Source organism: Delphinus delphis, chromosome 9 (assembly GCF_949987515.2).
Source record: "Delphinus delphis chromosome 9, mDelDel1.2, whole genome shotgun sequence".
NCBI lineage: Eukaryota > Metazoa > Chordata > Mammalia > Artiodactyla > Delphinidae > Delphinus > Delphinus delphis.
In genome coordinates, this window is record NC_082691.1 from 26030587 (window position 1) to 26052901 (window position 22315).

Genomic DNA, 22315 nt, shown 5'->3' on the forward strand with positions numbered 1-22315 from the left:
GGATAGGGTCATGTGGTAGGAAACATCAGGCAGTATCCAGGAGTTGAGGATCTCAGCACTACAACCACAAGAAACTGAATTAGAATATTGGAATGGGACACCAAGTCTTAGATGAGACAATAGGTCTGGTGGGCACCAGGACTGTGGCCTTGTAAGATCCTAAGCAGAGGACACACCTGACTCATGTCTTGACTCCTGACCCACAGAAACCATGAGATAAGAAATATGTGTTATTTTAAGCTACCAAGTTTTTGATAATTTGTTATGCAGCAATCGAAAATTAATACACAATTGAAACCATCACCAAATTCCTTAGTTTTGCACTGTAGCCTTTACTATATGTATAAGCCAAAATATCTGGAAGACATTCTCTCTTATGCTTTCCAAAATTCCTGAATGTCACTTTATTTCATTAATTTTAATAAAAATATAGTCTCTCTATATAAATTAGAAACTAAAATCTGTCCTGTAATAAAACATTTTTAAAATATTCCCAAAGCTGAAAATATTTTTATCTTAACTACAATTGACCCTTTAACAGCATGGGTTTGAACTGCATGGGCCCACTTATACGCTGTTTTTTTTCTATAGTAAATGCTATAGTACTACATGATCCCAAGGTTGGATGAACTCACGGATACAGAGGAACCCAGGAGGTTCAGCACCCCCTAATCATCATGTTGTATATACTATATACTGTATATAGGTTGTATATATTAATACTATATAGGTTGTATGTACTATATAGGTTGTATATACTATATACTGTATATAGGTTTGGGTCACAAATTCTGCCACCATTTTCTCAGAATTAGCATCCTATAAACATCACCCTCTGTTTAAAAAAGCCATCAGAATTGTTGCACGTTAGTTGTATAAATAGCTAAATGTGGACAGAAAAGAAAAAGAAATTTATCTAATAGTTAGAAGTGTCATATTCATTCTATTTTTTTCCTCTCCCAATGTCTTTTAAAAATAGCCAGTCTTATGCATGCCAGTTGAAAGGTGAACGTGCCCGTGAATATGCATGTGAGTGTGTGTATGTGTGCGTGTGTGTGTGTCTGTTTATACTGGTCTTATTCCAGAGATGATTTTTGAGTGCCTAAAACACACACAAAAAGAAAAATGGAGGGGAAACTATTGGTTTATTGTACCTAGCTGGTCTAGAATTATGGACACATTAACAAGATTTAAAAACTCATTGAGTTGAACTAACCAATCTATACAGAGAAACACTGTCACAAGAGTCATCCCTTATTTTAAAGAACCAAACAGATGGTTCAATTTCCTTGGAACACTGTGTTCACATTGAGAGCCTTCCAGATTCTGCAGTTATTTCACATATGCCAGACACATCTCCTTTCTGTGGGCTTTATTTGAGTCGTCCAAAACATTTCCTTTTATTAGCAGGTCTAAGTGGAGAGATATTTACCTTGGCAGTATCATAGTGTAGATAATACTGAATAAGTCTGTTCAAAGAAAGAGCCTCATCATGCCAATCTAGGGAAATATGCAAATCCCTATCCATAGCCTCATAGTTGTACATTTATCATTCTGGGTGCTGGTACCTGATTGTATGTCTTTACATTTTTCTCTCTAGATATACATATCTTTATATTAGCCAGCCAATTTATAACATGATTCCACCTTACTAAATTTATGCAATTCTGATTTGAAAGCATTTTAGGATCCAGTTGAAAACATAAGACTGTACACATAGAAATAAAAGCATGTTTATGTCTAATTATTATCCAGGATTATTTCAGAGAAGAATAAAAGTGTGTGAGTTAACTGTGGAGGAGAGGACCAAGATTTAAAGGGATATCACAAAGCAAGTAAGAAAAGAAGCTTTTATCATAAACTCAGGAAAGTTGGGTAAAGGCCAGTATGTAGAAGGATAGTAGGACTGCTAAAAAACAGGTTGAGGGCTTCCCTGGTGGCGCAGTGGTTGAGAGTCCACCTGCCGATGCAGGGGACACAGGTTCGTGCCCCGGTCCGGGGAGATCCCACATGCCGCAGAGCGGCTGGGCCCGTGAGCCATGGCCGCTGAGCCTGCGCGTCCGGAGCCTGTGCTCCGCAATGGGAGAGGCCACAGCAGTGAGAGGCCCACGTACCTCAAAAAAAAAAAAACAGGTTGAAAGAGAATGCAGGCTGTTATAAGGACAGCCAGAGAGGTGAGGATCAGCTACTAGAGATTAAAGATGTCTGTGAGAAGCTTCTGTTAGACTTAGTTTTCTACATTGCAGCCTCTGTCATTCACCACAAGATCTGCATAGTCAGTTGACAGCTCATGTTATGTCTGGGAGGATAGGTAGGGAAAGGATACAGGATTGGAAGGTAAGAATCCGAGGTCCTAGCTCTTATGGCCCTAATGACATTATGATACTGCACATAATCCCTGATCATTTTCCTCCCTCTGTAGATTTTTTTTCCCTTTTTCTTGGTAACATGAGAATGTTTGTCTTTACCATAAGTATAAATGTTTTGTGTGTACGTGTGCACTTGTGTGTGTATCTCTTTCAAAATAATGGCTCTCTGAAAATGGAAAAGATTGCGTAGGATTATGTAACACATTCTAAAAATGTTAAAACCTATACACGTTAAAGTATCAAGTAAAATAGTTGTTAACCTGTCTCACTAATAATCGCCTGCTTAGATCCAGTCTGTGAGAGGAAAAGGAAGCAATAAATTTGACCCTAACTTACCGCACATTTTAATTGCACAGTACTCCCAGGGGGTGTCAAGGTCAAGAGTATAGCACCATGGCCTCGGCTTGCCATCAGGATTGCGGCAATAATTATCATCAAAGCCCTTGTCGGGATATCTGCAAACCACACCAAGAAAAGTGTCATGTAAATCTGCCTGGAACACCACCCAGCTCTCAGCTCACAAAATAACTTTTGACTTAGCTCGGATACTGTTAGCTGAGGAAAGAAGAGATTTTCTATGTTTTGCCTTACAAGGACTGCTAATCATTAACTGCTGAATCTATTACTGTGCATATTCTACTAAGGCTAGAGTACCATCCCCTTTGCTAATAAGTTAGGTCCACTTGGCACCGGTCCACTGGTTGAGGTCCCAAACTGAATCCCCTTCTTACAAAGCCCAATTAAGGACAGATTACATAAACATGACCTCGTGTAGAATGCTCATTAAGAAAACAGGTCCTCTTCTAGGGCAGACTTAAAGTTCAAACTGAAAGTTAGGTTTCAATAGCTATGTTACTAATGATAGCTCAATTTTAGAGCTAGAGTCTTCCTAGGTCATGCCCTCACCTCCAGCAGAGCTAGAGACACACTCCATCACACCACTTTCTCTATACCCACCTCCCTTTAAATTAACAGGGTCCTGAATTGGTGAGTTGTTTTTAATTGCTACCATATTCCTTCTGCTCTCACTTAAAAGACAAGAGATGCACTAAAAAACAAAGCAGTTTTAATTTCATCTAGAAGAGCAAGACAAAAAGAGAAAGAAGAAAGAAAAAACACCTTTCAGCAATTTCAGAAGAAAGGTGGGGATAGACCTTCTTCTGTAGTTATTTGTATTTTTATTCTTTATAATAAAAAGAAGGAAAAATTTTTTTCAACTAAAATGTTGCCTGTGAAATGAATGGGCGAAAATACACATAATTTTTAAACCATTTAAACTCAAAACCTACTCCTGAGGAGAAAAGTAGACTTGGTTGCCTGACTTTTCCAGATGGGCAACTTCAAAATCCACCACAAGAAAGCAGCCAAAGAATTGTTTGCTCCACCTTTCATTCCCTCTCTATGGGCATGACCTGCATCACGGTGTCACACATTGACCCCACTTTACCTAAGTCACGGAAGGTGTGGCATTAGAAGGAGATTCACATTCACTTTTATTTAACAGTAATGCCGCCCTCCCCAGCTTGGGCCTGTCAAAGTGCTTATTATTGAATGAGCTTTTCTCTTTTTGCTGCTGTGGAAGGGAAAGAGGAAGCTTCTATTACTGTTTTCCTTCTCCAGCCACTGATGCTTCTGTGTTCAGGACCATCCTGATTTCAGGGACTCTTAACCTAGTCAGCCAAGCCCAGTTGGAGGTGAAGCCAGCACTCTCATATACCTCATCATAAATCCCTGTGCCCCAAGACTATCAGGAAAACATTATATCAAGAGAATTTCCATGGTAACTTGCCATGGGGCAAATAACAGTTTGTAAATAGAATCACTGGACGCAGGATTTGGTGGTATTTTACCTTTCTGGCAAGAATTTATGCCGATGTGGCGTCTGATGATCCCAGCGCTGACAAATCTTGCCTGATTCTGTATGATCCATGGGACCTCGATAACTTTCCCCATTGCAGGTCATGCATTCAACTAATAAAATTAAAGCATGGCATGTTAATTGCTTCTGACAGCAAAATCAAGAACACCACTGTTCCATTTAAAGAACAGTAAATCACCTATTTAGCAAGGATATTTTTAGAAAAACTTATATACCCTTTTAACTTTAAATTAGGGCTTAATATCCATTAATAGTGCTATAAAATACTCCCTACTGAACTTTTCATACAGTTTAAATGGGAATTTTGTAGTTAGTGTCATACAGATTTACCATAGGGCCAAGATGCTGCCTTTCTAATTTTTTCATAACTGTCCAAAAGGTACCTAGAAACTGAAAATTCTTGGGGATTTTCCCTTTGTTGTTCTAAAATGCCAGGGCTCTCAATATCTATACTGTCAACACGATAGTGCTCTTCTCTCAACTTACCCTGCAACACATACACAGAAAATACACAATTTAAAATGAGTACACATCATACTTCTACAGTTAATGCCAAGATCAGGACCAGACAGATCTGAGAATGTGAATATTTTACAGGATGAAATCACGGTTCCTTTCTATCAGTGAGTATCCACATCGAATAACTGAGCAGATTTGCATACTTATCTAGCTTAGGATAGAACATGACCTGCTATTGAACTTCTTGTACTCACTGTTTTTAAAATGTGTAAGTTGATCTAATTATGCTGGATATTGCTGATGACTCTGTGAAGTTAATTAATAGTTCTCTTCTGGCTGGCCTCTTATACCACACTGAAAACTCTGAATCACATCAACTAGCTGAAAATAAGGCTTCTCAAATGGACAGGTTGATTTGTAGCACGGCAGGCATCCTGTGGAATAAATCATTGCTTGGCTTTCCTACAGATCCGGCAAACTTCCCCAAACACATCATTTGTATCTCGTGATTACTGATTGTCTAACATTAGCTGAAGTGGGAAAAGATATCAGTGTTTAGTTTTATCCACCGGGATCTAGCCTAATGAGTATTTGTAGAAGTTCGGGATATATTATTAGAATCGTCACTTTTGAACTTTGATTTTTATAACCTAATAGGCCGTTAATAACTAAATCCCTAAAACATGAAACCATTTGGCCTGATCCATCTGCTTCTTTTCGTGCAGGTTGATCTATGAACTAAGACAAGGGACCAATTCAGCTTCCTCTCATTTGATACTGAGATCCCCCAGACAACAGTCAGTAAGCTCCTGAAATATAAATGACAGGGATCCAAAAGCATACCGATAAAGGTGCTCTGGTTGGCCAAGGTCAATCCCACATAGGTTATGTAGTATCACATTTCAGCTTTCCATCTGAATGGGGGTACAAACTTAGTTCCCATTTTAAAAAGAATGCAAGGTTTGATATGTTCACAGAAAACGATACAACATTGATCATTGTTGTTTGCTCCTTTGTATTGAATGAAAGAGTAGAATAGAATCCTGTGATCACAAATAAGGGGATAAAATATCCATGCGTACAATTTCTAATCTTGTATAGTACTCGGGAATCAAAATACACCTATTTTGTCTCAGTCAGAAAATGCAGTTTATAAGAGTATATCCTTTTCTAATTAGAGTGAATAAAAGTATTTTCCGGGAAACTGTGTTGGGGCATTATTTAAAAACACTTCTCCTGAAACTTTAGAATTTTTAATTTTCTTAAGGAAACATAGCTACACAAATGAAACAGGTGATTCTGTAAGGTGACTGCTTTCCAGCATGAGCGGTAGATCAGTGCTTCTCCAAACTTTAATGTGCATAAAAGTTACTTTGAGATCTTGTTAAATAAAGGGCAAGTTCTGATTCAGTGAGTCAGGACTGGGACATTAATAACAAGCTCCCAGAGGATGATGGTGATGCTGGTCCTTGGACCTCACATTGAGTAGCAAGTTTGTAGATAATTTATTCAATTCTGAAAGTGCTTAGTGTTTGGCTTTTAGGAGAGAATGGATTTTACTTAGACCTTGAAGGATGGATAAGATGTGGATAAACTACAAAGGGGCAAAATAACATAAACGGTACAGAAACATAAATTAGTATGCTGTTTATAGTGAAGTGAAGAGAGAGTTATGAATGCAGGTGCAGAACTAATGAGATTGAAAAATAATAAAAGTTAACCCAAAGAATGTTAGGTTTTCGAAGGCAATGAAAGTTGCTGTTGGGGTGGGAATTAAGTGAATCCTGCGATAGGACTGAGATGCTAAGTATATTATAGTTACATATTCTTTGATTATTCAGTAATTTTAACATATAAGAAATCATTTGACCCTTGCAGTGAGGAAAACAAGGCTCACAAAAGTTTTAAGGGACTTACCTAAAACAGAAAATGCCAGATCTGTGCCTGGAACATAGGTCCTCTGACCCACAGTCCAGCGCTCTTTCCATTCTCCCTAATTGCCTCTTTGTTCTACATATTTTAACTTGTTTCCTACACATGCTTACTGGTCATACTTTAAGATAGGCTGAAAGCAAAACTTTTAGAAAGTCAGTCTCCCTGCCTTTGCTCAGTATTGTCCTCATTACCCTCTTCGCTCCTGTTTATAGCAGTAGGTTGCCCGCCTGTTGGATTCTCACCTACTGGGGGCTAGGAGAAACGAGACTGGCCATCTTATTCAAGGATGAAAAATTTGTGGTTTCTCCATTGCATCAAACCATCAATTTAGTCATAAAAATTACTTTGAGAAAGGCAAATTTTGAACTCATATTTACTTCTCAAACTTCAAGAATTCTAAGACTCTTTTAAGTTTTCCCAGCTCAAAGTCAAGCCGTATAGGTGGAAACCAAGTCCACCTACCTACCAAGGACTCAGGTGAAAGCATTATCTATATAGGAGTGCAAGAGGGTGAGGACTGCACCTCCTGCTGTATTTCCTTTTGCCTCTCTCTATTGTTGCCAGTGTATTATTTAACCATTCCAGCAAGTTCTTCCCTTAAAAAAAAACAAACAAAAGCAAAATACTGTCCCAGTTCACAAAAGCTCAAACTAAATAAATGTTTATATTCATAAGTAAATGAATACCTTTTTCTAATTATAGTTCTGCTCTAATTGTTAATAGAAAACCCCCAAAACTACACATTAATTGTAATATAACTAGGATTAATTTAACACCTTTCTCATATACTAACTAAACTCAAAAATTACTGTGTTCCATTTTTATCAATCATAAAACCACAAGTGATCTGGGTTTACAGACTATAACAGCTATTTTGAAAATATCTCTCAGACAAATCCACTCTAATGATTACTTCAGCAAAACTGAATGTTTAAAATATGAATAGTCTCACAAATCCACATTTATAAATAATAGTTTTCTTTAAATCTTTGTTTTTAAAAGTCTTTTGCCACACAGAGTATGGAATTACACATTTAAAGTTATGGCAGTATTATTTGGTATTTTAAGTGTAAGGTATTTAAAAATAATGATTATGGCTTAATAAAATGCATTTACTTGAATATTTATCATTTAAAAAATCTGTTTCAGTGATTAGTGATTGCTTTCTTTTAAATCCCAAGCAAATGTTAAAGCAAGAAGTCAAATTTTATATACCTCTGTTTTCCATAATCTTTGAATTAAACATTAATAGTAATATTTTCTTACATAATTATGTAAGGTTCTAAATGTGATAAACGAGTATTCATTTTGGAATGCTTTATATATTTCAAAGGTTTAAATTAAAAGAAAATAATTTTAATCTTTAAATACCAGATATATTTTTATGAACCAAAATTGCAGACAAATTTCAGGTGATTATTTAGCAAATATTTTAATATAGTTAAAAAATTTTCAAAAAATATATACTGTTCTACTTGTCCTTTTCCAAAGAACAGTCCAAAGTTGACCACATACTTTTCTTATTTAATTTTAAAATATACAAAATGATGTGATCATTAATATTTCATCCATAATAATATAACCTTTGGAACTTGACATTTACAATATCCATAGATTAAAATGTCTCACCCATCACACTATTTAAGCATTGTGGATTTTGAGGCTTTTTCCTCATATATGTATTTTAAGAGAAATTTACATCATATCAACATTATTTTGTATATTTTTTATTACCCATTTTATAAATAGCTATTTTTCTTCATTAATGTATTGACAATGCTTCTTCTTATTTTAGATCCTCTTCATTAAAATCCTGCTAAAACATTGTTTATGTTAGCATGAATTTAAATATGACAGCTCAATTCACAGTCCCTGAAATATGTTTAGCCTATAGGACAGGTGTTGGTTTACTTCTCTCACAGGAGGGTTATTCTACTCTTTCAGACTTCTAGTTGTTTCCAGAAAAAGCATATCTGCAACCTTTAATGCCACCGTGACCAATAGCATCATGTGCCATTCATACTAATGATCAATGCCCTTTTCTAAGGGAGGTGCGATGACCTCAAATCATTAAAAAATATTAGGGACGTATACTCTAATGAGCTAAGGAATACCAGAAATTTTTCCAAGCATTTATTTTTTATCACATTTATTCTACATTGCCTGTCATTTTAGATATATGCCAATATAGTTTGATGAAGGTTCTTCTTTTAAATCAGGGGTTGAAAAATCACATTCCCACAGACTAGGCAGGCAAGGTAAATGCTAAACTGTTTAAAGTTTGACCGGTTTACCTTCCCTTGTAAACACTGTCCCAGATCAAACAAAACCAATAAAGAAAACTCCTTGCCAATAACTTTCAACCTCAGAAAACTGTGATAGCGGAGAGTTCCCTAAAAGTAGGGTTTTCTTCCATGTGTAAATTTAAGACAAACATTACAGACTTATTCATACAAAACAGACATTCATAACGTTATCACAGATCAGTTTATTATTTTTAAAAGAAAAGAAAAACAATGAAGAAGTTATAGTGAACAGAATATGATATGGAATGGAAAGTAAGAATTTACAAACAGATGGAACTGGCTCTAGCACATGAATTCAAGAATGTTAAATTAACTAACAACAGAAAACAAATTCACCTTCTCTGTGACAGTTAGCTAACAATGGCCTTTTTATGTGATAAATATCAACCTAATACTTAATGAATATTATGGAAGAAATAGTTCAAAAAATATCTGGTTAATAACAAACAGGTAAAATACCTTACTATAAAAATTGGACAGCATTCCAGCCGTAATCCCCACCCCAGGTACTTCAAAATGCTACTAAATTTTGATCAGAATTCAATCCATGTTTCATTTTGATTTTCAGTATTTTAGTTTCTGACAGAACTAAAAAGCCAGCTATTCAGTAGCCAGATAACCAAGAAAAATGAAACCATATACAATGCTGAAATGGTTACTCTTCCTTCTTGCCCGTCATTCAGTTTCCACTGTAAAAGTAAGGACAGTGCCCTTTCATGCTGTGAGAGGAGGTGCAGACACAGACCTGGGTTTAGAGTGCCTGCCTTCCATACAGCCTGTGATCTACTGTTTTGATCTCTTCAGGTACCATGCTGAATGGTATTCAGTTCCAGACTATGTATCAAATTTGGTTCACCAAAACACACACAGGGCACTCGGACTTTCAGTGACCCCCTTCCTTTATTCTCTTCTGGGTCCGTATACCCTTGCCACACCACTTCAAAATAGCTTTGACAAAACTTCTGCAGAAGTGGGTTCTGGATGAGTAGAATTAGCGTTACTCATAAAGGGCTAAGTGTCATTCTGCTCCTTTCAGGTGATGTATGGGAGCAGATTTTGAGCTATTATGAGCTCAAAACAGCAGATGAGGAAGCCCAAACTTTTACTCTCCCCAAAGAGATACCTCAGGCTCTTTTGAAATTCAAACTGATAACTTGCTCCATTATTTTGCATTAATCTGATGATAATCAGTTTTTAAAACATCCTATAAAAATGCTCGAATTATGATCTATAGTTGCAATTGAATGAACATCATATTCATTGTGATTTGATTCAATTCTGTTAACCTTTAATGTGAGTTGCAGTTTTACACAAAGGGAGAGCAGAGTGCCCCACATGGCATTCAGGTTCATTTACCTTCTGAACACTGAGGAATGTCACAGACTTCGTAGCGTACCTCTGGATTGCTTGTGAAACACCAAGGTCCCCCTTCTTCCCCTCGAGGATTTCGACAGTAGTTTTCCTGTAGGTCTTTACCCCGATAGCTCGAAGGCAAAAAGCTAGTTTTAAAATGATAATCATTACAGTATAAGAGCATGCAACTTTTGGGGGGGGCTATTAATTTTACTAACTAGTGGGTATGTTTTCCCAAAAGTGGAGAAATCCTTTATTCTATCTCAGACCTCCATAGATATTAACTTGAATTCTGTCATTTCCATCTATGCTTAAGATACTTAAATTTTATAGACATTTACCTAACTGAATTCTCGTATTCAGCAGCCTTAAGAATGATTCATCTCTGGATTCACTAAGAGCCAATCATTCTAGAGCCTAATTGACATTGGTTGAGCCACAATTTCAAAGTTCCACTCAAAGGCAGCAAATGATTGAGGAAAGCCACTTAGGAGAGGACTGCAGAAACACTGCCCTAGACCTTGAAATCTCACTATTACACTGCTTATCTGAGATAATTATTTGTTTGTTTATTGCTTTTCTTATGAATGATAGCCCCCCATTTTTCTGCACAATTGAGAAATAGATTGATAAAGTAACAGGAACAAAGGGTCTAGAAACAAATTGAATCTGGACTCAAATTTCAGCTCTGTCTTACTAACTGGAAACCCCAGCGGGCAATTTAGCCTCTTTCAGCCTACTAGCTTACCTATACACTGAGTATAACCATAACTTATAACATCTTACACCTATGTGGTTGTTTCGAGAAGTTCAAAGAGATGAGAGAGTAATTGACACTTAATAAACTCCATCTGTTATTAAGCACACTCCACTTAGTAGTCTTTAGACTGTCATAGTAAAAAACAGAAATGCTTATTCTCGTTAAAAATTTTAAAAGTTTTCCCTGTGACTGGGGCTTGGTGCTTTCAGGTTTAGTTCATAATAGTTGGCCATTGCATGCAGACTGCAATATATTACCTTCATTTAAAATGTCTAATGCCCTGGTTATAATTTTGTTACCAGCACACAGTACTTCAACATAAGAGCAGAAGAGTTCAAAGCCCTTTTTATTCTTTTGTACTGCTTGTACCTTGGCCTCAATGATGCTGCAAGTGTCTGCTAGACTGCACACAAAAAAAGCATAAGTAAACAATATATATCTATAGGTAACATTAGTAAGCACTTCTTTTTGAAAATCCAGTTACATTTTCAATATTCAGTTCAATTTTTGCTATAAAGCTTAATTTCTACTTTTACTGACCTCTGAGATCTAAATGGTACTTAAATTACAGTGAAGTCCAAAGATCTTAGTCTCTCAGTAAATACCATTCAAATATGTTTCCTACCCACTGAAACCTCTAGTTAAGAAATAATCATTTTTGTTTTGCTGTGGCATAAAATAAATATGGACATGCCTTGGGTACCAAGCAACATTTTGCAATGAAATTATTTAATTTGGACAGGAAATACACCAGAGTTAAGTGCTCAGAAAATGTAAATTATTGGTCAAAAATAAAGAGTCCAAGAGACTTACTACTAACCAAACATTTTCAAGATATCTATTAAGTATTATAAACATGAAATGCCAAAATGTCTTTACATAAAGAGTTTATATCCCTACTTCACTAGCATTTTAAATATTGGGGAACAAAAATTAGACATTACGTCTTATGACTGACAAAACTTATAATATAATGAAAACTTATCATGACTTTACAGTTCCTAACAGTAATTTTCAAAGGAAAAATAAGTCATCTTTTGTCTTAATTTTAGCCCCATTATTCCAGAATAATTTAAGATAATCTTTGTGCCATTGTGTGAAAATTATTTCCTTTCACTTTGCCAGTTCTTCAATTTTTCATACTAAATTTATAATGAAATACACATTTTTCTGATAGAATGAAAACTGACTTTTACTTTATATTTTTTTCATAAAGTACCACATTAATCAAATTTACCTAAGAAAATCCCCCTATAACTCTATTTTCTGAAAAAGCTTGGTATAGTATAGTACTGAAAATAAGTTATTGTTGATCACAAAAATCTACATTGTTGCCCCATATGTATCACTCGACTAGTATATGACACTAGCCCTTAGATAATTTACTTAACTCTTTGGGTTTTCAACTTCACTTACGAGATGAATGGAATGAATTAGATTATTATAAGCTTCATTTTATATCATTTTATGTATTAAGTTTAAAAAACTAAATAATGATTTAACACATGTTAAATGCACACATATAAAATATCTACAGTTTTAGAGATTTTGTTACACACACATACACACACACACACACACACACATATACATATACACATATATACCCTTCCAGGGGATTTGTAAAGCAAAGAAGAAGCTGTGAAGAAGTAGCGAATGGGACTTCCCTGGTGGTGCAGTGGTTAAGGATCCACCTACCAATGCAGGGTACATAGGTTCGAGCCCCAGTCCAGGAAGATCCCCACATGCTGTGGAGCAACTAAACCCGTGAGCCACAACTACTGAGCCTGCACACCTAAAGCCCGTGCTCCGCAACAAGAGAAGACACTACTATGAGAAGCCCGTGCACCGCAATGAAGAGTAGCCCCCGGTCGTCACAACTAGTGAAAGCCCACGCACAGCAACAAAGACCCAACACAGACAATAATTAATTAATTTAAAAAAAATGAAGTAGTGAATGAATAAGTCAACAGTTTAGTAGGAAAAATGCAAGTAGGAAGGGAAAGAGATAAAGTAGAAATCAAAACTAGCTATGGTTAAAAGATGAATAAAGTTTTCCCACTGGAGTTAATAAAAATGAAAAATGAAGAGAAAAATGTGTGCTGCTTCCCACAATTCTATATCAATGCATATCACATTCCTCTTTAGGACATGCAGGGTAAAGAGCAGTCTGGGTCATCTCTTCTCTTCAGTCTTTGGTGTATATGACTTTTTACCCCGATTAACTGGTTTTCTTTTGTATTCTGAAGTTTTCAGCCTGCTTTTCTTTAGTATCCCATACTTGACCAAGCGATGAAGCCTAGCCCTGATCTTTGCACTCTATGTGTTCATTCAACACATGTTTATGAGAACCTATTACACACACACACACACCCTGTGCCAGTCAATAGGCTCTGTAACAAACTTTTACTCACATATATACTATTTTTGGTTCTCTGTCCTTGTGAGCAAGGCTTTATTTTTAGAGAGATAAGTGAAGGAATATTTAAAATTGAGTTATATCCAAATATACTTTGAAACATAAATTAGATCTTCTGGGTGCTGGCCACCTTTTCTTTTCTTTTAATATGAACTGTGTTCATAGGAAACTTGATCCATTCCATCATCTGCTTCTTTAATGAATGCTGGGTGGCCAGTGAAGGATATAGATGTAGATATCAGGTCACCTGATTTTCTAGTTAAGCTTCTGTACTAATTTCATCATCTATCATCATCTTCCCATTAAGCCATTTGTAAAATATTTCAATTTAGGGAGTTGACAATAAATCACTCCTCTAGACAGATGTATATAGATATATATTTCTCTTTCAATTTTCCATAGAGTTAATCTTTAGTTAACACTTAAAAGTATTAACCTAGCATGTAGATATTCCAATAAGTTGCTAATTGATGAAAATGTGTTTCTCCCATTGAATAAAAAAAATTGATTAATGTACAAGGTCCTCACAGCCCTAAAGCTTTATATCACAAGGAAATGTTTGTTGGTAAAATAGCTGATTGGACTGGGAAGCCAGTTCCCAGGGAGATCTATTTCACATGTACTCCTGTAGCAGAGAATGACAATCATAGAGAATTTGGGTTGAAATAAGACCTCTAGTAGGTCATCCAGTGCACTCTCCTCAACTAGGGTAGGATTGATTTCAAACGCCATTCCTTTGTTCATGAAAAACTTAGATCCATCTATTTAAGCAAAATGTTTTCCTCACTATGCAGGGAGTGACACCATGCAAATCCTTATGAGAGGACAAAACCAATTACATTGTTTTGTAATGTAAAGATAAAACTACGTTTTGGAGGTACTCATGTAATTCATAAGTAATGAATTTGGAAAAATTAGTTGTTTTCTGTTATTGAAACACTGTAAAGCTGATCTGCTTGGACACTTACTAGCTGTTGTTAACAAGACCAAAATCACAGGTTTGATCCCAGTGTAGAGCAACCAACTCTTTTTGTTTTTATGTGGGCCAGTGAACTCCGTTTCTGTTTACTGAAGTAAAATCATCTTGCATAGTTTTGCCCCCTACCAAATGAATGAAATGGAATAAAAAGTGAATTCATCAAGCAAGTTACTACCTCTATTGCAAAAACAGGTCACAGCATGTATCCTACTGATTTGCTGGGTGTTTAAGGCCCTGGGGTTGTTAAAACATAGGATACAGAGTGACACTGGCTGGCCTCAGATTCTGGCCATACCACTTGCTAGTTGTACATGACCTTGAAAAGTTACTAAGGATCTTTGCTCTTCAGTTTCACCATGTAAAAAACAGAACTAATAAAATCACCTACTTTGTGGTTCTTGAGAGGATTAAATGAGATAAACCAGGTATACTGCTCAACAAGGTACTTGGCACATGGTAAACTAAGTCTTCCAATTCATCTAATAACCAGGGAGAGCTGTTTTAAACTACTTTAGTTCCTGTTAAAATTCTTTGTGAAATAAATCTTGAAAAACTCTGGCTATATATGGCTCTCTAGTGAGTAGATATCTATACTTCTCCTCCATGATGATTAAAATTCTCAGACTAATGAGCCTAATGAGCCTAAATAGCGTTCATCTGTTATAATGAACACAATTCTTCTCTTCACTGTAGACATTTAATTTCCAAGGAATAAGAAGTTTTCTCTAGTCATTAGGCACTAGGTGAAATGGGAAAGTTGGTCAATCTGAGGCATGAATTTTTAGCAGAGGTTCTCAATTTTGACTGTGATTTAGAATCACCTGGGGAACTTTTAAAAAAATACTGGTGCCAAGTGATTCTGACTTAATTGGTCTGTGTTGATGACCGGGTGGTAGGATTTGTTAAGGGCTTGTAGCAGGTGATTTTAATGTGCAGTCAAGTTTGAGAACCACCATGGTTAAAGAACATTTGGGCCCTGGTTATGTAAGATCAGAATCTGTTCCATCTCCAACTTATCACAGGCAACCTCTCCACTCCAGCTGCAGAGTGCTGTGCCTCTTCGCAGGCAAAGAGAGGGAAAAAATTTTTTTAATTATTTTTTTATTATTTCTTCCCAAACATCAAGATCTATAAATTGAGGTTTTGAGGTGAAAAAATGTTAGGCTACATCTTAATGATAATTTTTTTATTCTTTGGCTAAATAGCAGTTACAAATTCAGATAAGCTTTGGCCTAATACACTTCTGCAGAGTTGGCTAAATTATTATAGAAGTGTAGGATTATTCTGAAGCACTAACCTGGGATTGGTAACAAACCTATAAAAGAGAGGCTCTATCCTCTTTTCTTCATGCTATTCTTACCTGTGTTCGTGTGGTATCATGGAATTCCAGGGCTGGCATTTGATGCCACTTTTAGTGATAGATACCGTTCCCTTATAGCTACCTCCTTTACCGATGATGCAGTTTCTAATGTAGTCTACCAGAAGAAAGCAGAGAAAAATGCTATCACTATGTGTAACATATCTGCTGTGTATATTAAAAATAAAAATGATAAAATTCCATGCAAATCTTTAAGTAATGCTTATAAACCATCACAAATCATATTGAAATTTCTTGCCTAAAAGTTCTACTAATATTTTCAAAATAATACATTTCAGAGTAATCCAAAACAAAAAAGACCATTGAGGAGTTTTAATTTTGTGAGTATATACCTGGATAACTGTAGAGATTAGTCTACCTACTTAATGTAGATTATTCTATATACTCAACTGGACAGGCAAATTTAATTTAGCATAATGATTTGCTCAAATTCACAGACCATTTTAAGAACATATTAAAAACAAAAATTTGTAAACCTATATTGACTTCAAAAAGTTACTTTAAGATAATGGAAATAACTGATTTGTCTTTATATCCGTAAAATTGTGTGGGTTTTTGTGTATGTGTGTGTATGTGATAATTACATTATGCTGATTATTATTTTCATATTTTTGCTAACAGATCAGCTGCTAAATTATAGGACAATCAAATTGAAACAAGCTGTACATTTCTATCCAATAATAGTATATACAGTTGTTAGCAACCTAGAAGATTAAAGATGGTTTTATACTAGATTATGAATTATGTTTAGGATTTACAGAATTATTGGGGTGTATAGAGATCATCTTATTTTCTAACATGAATTAATTTTAATTTCATTTAAACATTTTCCCTATTAACAAAGAAATGTCTGTGTATATTACTAAATACCTAAGTTTAATAAAAAACACAGTATGATTTAAGAAAACATTAAAATTGAAATAAATAGTATTATCATAAACATAATTCATGATTATTATTTTGTGTAATGAGAGATTTATTCTGTAAAATACACATTTAGTAAACATTCTTCAATTATTTTATTATTATAAATCCACTGTTGAACAAAATAAACACCTTGTGAATATAATATCAAACTACCGAAGTAGACAAATTAATAATATGGTCTCAATTCTTTCAAAGATTTTTTAAAAGTATGTAACTAGGAATAGATCCAACTAATTTTTCAAAACCTCCACGTTTTGTTGTTATCAGCAATCATCACTATAACTTAGATTAATTATCCAAAGTTATTAAAATTTAGAATACTTTAGTAAACTCAAAATTTGCTGTTATATAAAATGTCTTAAACTAATAACTTAAGGTGGCACTTTCTAAAACGACTGTGGAGAATATCAGTTCCGGGAGATGTTACTAGAAATAAACAAAGAGGGGAGGGATAATCTAACTATGGAAAATTTGGGAAAAGCTCTCTTTAAAGTACCATACTGAAAACAGTCAAGGCAGTAGTGTCATCTGTCTTAATAGATGAATTGACTGCATAATAGATCCATGATATAATGAAAAAATCAGTTAGAAAGTGCACTGTGGCAGGCAATTACATATATTTTATACTGGTTTCATTACGAAATATTTAGGGAGAAGGAAGTTACCTTTGCTTTCATAGAGGTCAAATTCATGGCCAAACTCCTTTTTCACTCCACTTGACATGCTATTGAAAGGGAACCAGAGGCATCGCTTTCTTGCTTTGTCAAAAACAAAGGCCCTGAAAAAAATATCTGAATGAAAAGAAGGAATACTACTATTTATACAGTTTTTAAAGAATAGGCACCTGGTTTAAACAAGGAAGGCAATATAAAAACAGACGCATTATTACATATACAGAAACATGAGGGATATTTGAACCTACCATTTTGCTAGCCAAATAAGACAGAACAAAATTAAATTTTTATAGGTGTAGATTTAAATATCAGATAGAATAAAATTTGAAATGTTCTCATGTTATTCTCAATGACACATAGAAGAATGAGGTCTTCAACAAGCAAAATCAATATATAGCACAACTACTTGGAATATTTCTGAAGACTTTATTTTTTTTTGTAAGTACACAGCAAGTTGGAAGATATTTTTGCAGTTATATACAAATTATTATATTTGAAATATCATGATTAACTTCTAAAGGTTGTAATTGTATAAAGCACATTCTAAAGTGACATGTCCTAAAATGCATTAGACAAATCACCACCCCAGGAGATTCTCCAGCAAAGAAGGATCTAAAATCAAATGTTTGGGAAATTTTGCATATCCCTTCTTGGTGAGTTATAAAGCATTTAAGCTTATTAAAGGTGATGAAAATCCTGCTCTTAGGTAACTTTGCATAAGTCAATGTTTCCTAAATGGATTTGCTTGCATAAGCATTTTTAATTTAAATAAAAAACTAATATCAGAGAGAATACAGTTTTGATATATCATCTTGACAAAAATTGCTGAAATGTGTTAACTCCTAAAATTATCATTCCTATAGCTAAGTATTACATTGGTATTTTCTTGCTCACTAAAAAAAGTATTTCTAAAGAAAAATGATAAATACAAAAATCCCTTAACTGAGAATATAAAGTACTTAAAATTTTCAACACATTAAGTGTTACCATTTCTAAAAATACAGGAAATAAAGTTCGAATTCTGAACTATTTTCTTTCCATTAAGAAATAGTATTAAAACTCCTTCTTAACCATGTTCATGCTAATTATAATGTCACCATGTATAAGCATCTACTTAAGAAAAACACATAGATTTTCTAAGAATAAAGATTTTTTGCTTCCAGACTATATATATATATTATATATATATATATAATATATATATATTATATATATATACTATTTTAACATCTTTATTGGAGTATAATTGCTTTACAATGGTGTGTTAGTTTCTGCTATATAACAAAGTGAATCAGCTACAGGTACACATATATCCCCATATCCCCTCCCTCTTGCGACTCCCTCCCATCCTTCCTATCCCACCCCGCCAGGTGGTCACAAAGCACAAGCTGATCTCCCTATGCTGTGCGGCTGCTTCCCACTAGCTATCTATTTGACATTTGGTAGCATGTATATGTGCATGCCACTCTCTTACTTCGTCCCAGCTTCCCCTTCTCCCATGTCCTCAAGTCCATTCTCTATGACTAAGCCTTTATTCCTGTCCTACCTCTAGGTCCTTCATAATTTTTTTTTTAAGATTCCATATATATGTGTTAGCATACAGTATCTGTTTTTCTCTTTCTGACTTACTTCACTCTGTATGATAGACCCTAGGTCCATCCACCTCACTACAAATAACTCAATATCGTTTCTTTTTATGGCTGAGTAATATTGCATTGTATATATGTGCCACATCTTCTTTATCCATTCATCTGTTGATGGACACTTAGGTTGCTTCCATGTCCTGGCTTTTGTAAATAGAGCTGCAAAGAACATTGTGGAACATGACTCTTTTTGAATTATGGTTTTCTCAAGGTATACGCCCAGTAGTGGGAATGCTGGGTCGTATGGTAGTTCTAGTTTTAGTTTCTTAAGGAACCTCAATACTGTTCTCCATAGTGGCTGTATCAATTTACATTACCACAAACAGTGCAAGAGTGTTCCCTTTCTCCACACCCTCTCTAGCATGTATTGTTTGCAGACTTTTTGATGATGGCCATTCTGACTGGTGTGAGGTGATACTTCATTATAGTTTTGATTTGCATTACTCTAATGATTAGTGATGTTGAGCATCCTCTCATGTGTTTGTTGGCAATCTGTATATCTTCTTTGGAGAAATGTCTGTTTAGGTCTTCTGCCCATTTTTGGATTGGGTTGTTTGTCTTTTTGATATTGAGCTGCTTGTATATTTTGGAGATTAATCCTTTGTCCATTGCTTCATTTGCAAATATTTTCTCCCAATCTGAGGGTTGTCTTTCCGTCTTGTTTATGGTTTCCTTTGCTGTGCAAAAGCTTTGAAGTTTCATTAGGTCTGAGTTGTTTATTTTTATTTCCCTTTCTCTAGGAGGTGGGTCAAAAAGGATCTTGCTATGATTTATGTCACAGAGTGTTCTGCCTATGTTTTCCTCTAAGAGTTTTGTAGTGTCTAGCCTTTCATTTAGGTCTTTAATCCATTTTGAGTTTATTTTTGTGTATGGTGTTAGGGAGTATTCTAATTTCATTCTTTTCCATGTAGCTGTCCAGTTTTCCCAGCACCACTTATTGAAGAGGCTGTCTTTTCTCCATTGTATATTCTTGCCTCCTTTATCAAAGATTAGGTGACCATATGTGCATGGGTTTATCTCTAGGCTTTCTATCCTGTTCCATTGATCTATATTTCTGTTTTTGTGCCAGTACCATACTGTCTTGATTACTGTAGCTTTGTAGTATAGTCTAAAGTCCAGAAGTCTTATTCTTCCAGCTCCATTATTCTTTCTCAAGATTTCTCTGGCTATTCAGGGTCTTTTGTGTTTCCATACAAATTGTGAATTTTTTTGTTCTAGTTCTATGAAAAATGCCATTGGTAGTTTGATAAGGATTGCACTGAATCTGTAGATTGCTTTGGGTAGTATAGTCATTTTCACAATGTTGATTCTTCCAATCCAAGAACATGGTATATCTCTCCATCTGTTTGTACATCTTTAATTTCTCTCATCAGTGTCTTATAGTTTTCTGCATACAGGTTTTTGTCACTGTAGGTAGGTTTATTCCTAGGTATTTTATTCTTTTTGTTGCAATGGTAAGTGGGAGTATTTCCTTAATTTCTCTTTCAGATTTTTCATCATTAGTGTATAGGAATGCAAGAGATTTCTGTGCATTAATTTTGTATCCTGCTACTTAACCAAATTCATTGATTAGCTCTAGTAGTTTTCTGGTAGCATCTTTAGGATTCTGTATGTATAGTATCATGTCATCTGCAAACAGGGACAGATTTACTTCTTCTTTCTGATTTAGATTCCTTTTATTTCCTTTTCTTCTCTGATTGCTGTGGCTAAAACTTCCAAAACTATGCTGAATAAGAGTGGTGAGATTGGGCAACCTTGTCTTTTTCCTGATCTTAGTGGAAATGCTTTCAGTTTTTCACCATTGAGAACAATGTTGGCTGTGGTTTTGTCATATATGGCCTTTATTATGTTGAACTAAGTTCCCTCTATGCCTACTTTCTGGAGGGTTTTTATCATAAATGGGTGTTGAATTTTGTCAAAAGCTTTCTCTGCATCTATTGAGACGATCATATGGTTTTTCTCCTTCAGTTTGTTAATATGATGTATCACATTGATTGATTTGCATATATTGAAGAATCCTTGCATTCCTGGGATAAACCCCATTTGACCATGGTGTAGTATTGTGCTGTTGGATTCTGTTTGCTAGTATTTTGTTGAGGATTTTTGCATCTATGTTCATCTGTGTTACTGGCCTGTAGTTTTCTTTTTTTGTGACATCTTTGTCTGGTTTTGGTATCAGGGTGATGGTGGCCTCATAGAATGAGTTTGGGAGTGTTCCTCCCTCTGCTATATTTTGGAAGCATTTGAGAAGGATAGGTGTTAGCTCTTCTCTAAATGTTTGATAGAATTCGCCTGTGAAGCCATCTGGTCCTAGGCTATTGTTTGCTGGAAGATTTTAATCACAGTTTCAATTTCAATGCTTGTGACTGGTCTGTTTATGTTTTCTATTTCTTCCTGGTTCACTCTCGGAGGGTTGTGATTTTCTAAGAATTTTTCCATTTATTCCAGGTTGTCCATTGTATTGGCATACAGTTGCTTGTAGTAATCCCTCATGATCCTTGTATTTCTGCAGTGTCAGTTGTTACTTCTTTTTCATTTCTATTGGTTTGAGTCTTTTCCCTTTTTTTCTTGATAAGTCTGGCTAATGGTTTATCAATTTTGTTTATCTTCTTAAAGAACCAGCTTTTAGTTTTATTGATCTTTGCAATCATTTCCTTCATTTATTTTTCCTTCATTTCTGATCTGATGTTTATGATTTATTTGCTTATACTAACTTTGGGTTGTTTTTGTTCTTCTTTCTCTAATTGCTTTAGGTGTAAGCGCAGGTTATTTATTTGAGATTTTTCTTGTTCCCTCAGGTAGGATTGTATTGCTATAAACTTCCCTCTTAGAACTGCTTTTGCTTCATCCCATAGGTTTTGGGTCATAGTGTTTTCATTGTCATTTGTTTCTAGGTATTTTTTGATTTCCTCTTTGATTTCTTCTGTGATCTCTTGGTTATTTAGTAGTGTATTGTTTAGCCTCCATGTGATTGTATTTTTTAGAGTTTTTTTTTTCTGTAATTGATATCTAGTCTCATAGCGGTATGGTCGGAAGAGATACTGGATACGATTTCAATCTTCTTAAATTTACCAAGGCTTGATTTGTGATCTGAGGTGTGATCTATCCATAGAATGTTCCATGAGTACTTGAGAAGAAAGTGTATTCTGTTGTTTTTGGATGGAATGTCCTATAAATATCAATTAAGTTCATCATGTTTAATGTGTCATTTAAAGCTTGTGTTTCCTTATTTAT

At 35.1% G+C, this 22315-nt stretch overlaps 1 protein-coding gene across 3 annotated transcripts in view; it reads right to left on the reverse strand.

The window, feature by feature from the left end:
- Positions 1 to 22315, reverse strand: part of HGF (hepatocyte growth factor) — an 83201-nt gene that overhangs the window by 45830 nt on the left and 15056 nt on the right. The window contains exons 3-7 of one of the 3 annotated variants that reach the window (XM_060020336.1): positions 17430 to 17542; positions 15820 to 15934; positions 10305 to 10432; positions 4220 to 4340; positions 2706 to 2824 (exon numbers count right to left, since the gene is read on the reverse strand). In XM_060020336.1, the coding sequence (XP_059876319.1) occupies positions 2706 to 2824; positions 4220 to 4340; positions 10305 to 10432; positions 15820 to 15934; positions 17430 to 17542 (596 nt within the window). Of the gene's footprint in view, positions 1 to 2705; positions 2825 to 4219; positions 4341 to 10304; positions 10448 to 15819; positions 15935 to 17429; positions 17556 to 22315 lie in introns of all 3 variants that reach the window. The other 2 variants (XM_060020335.1, XM_060020337.1) reach the window with 2 other exon arrangements.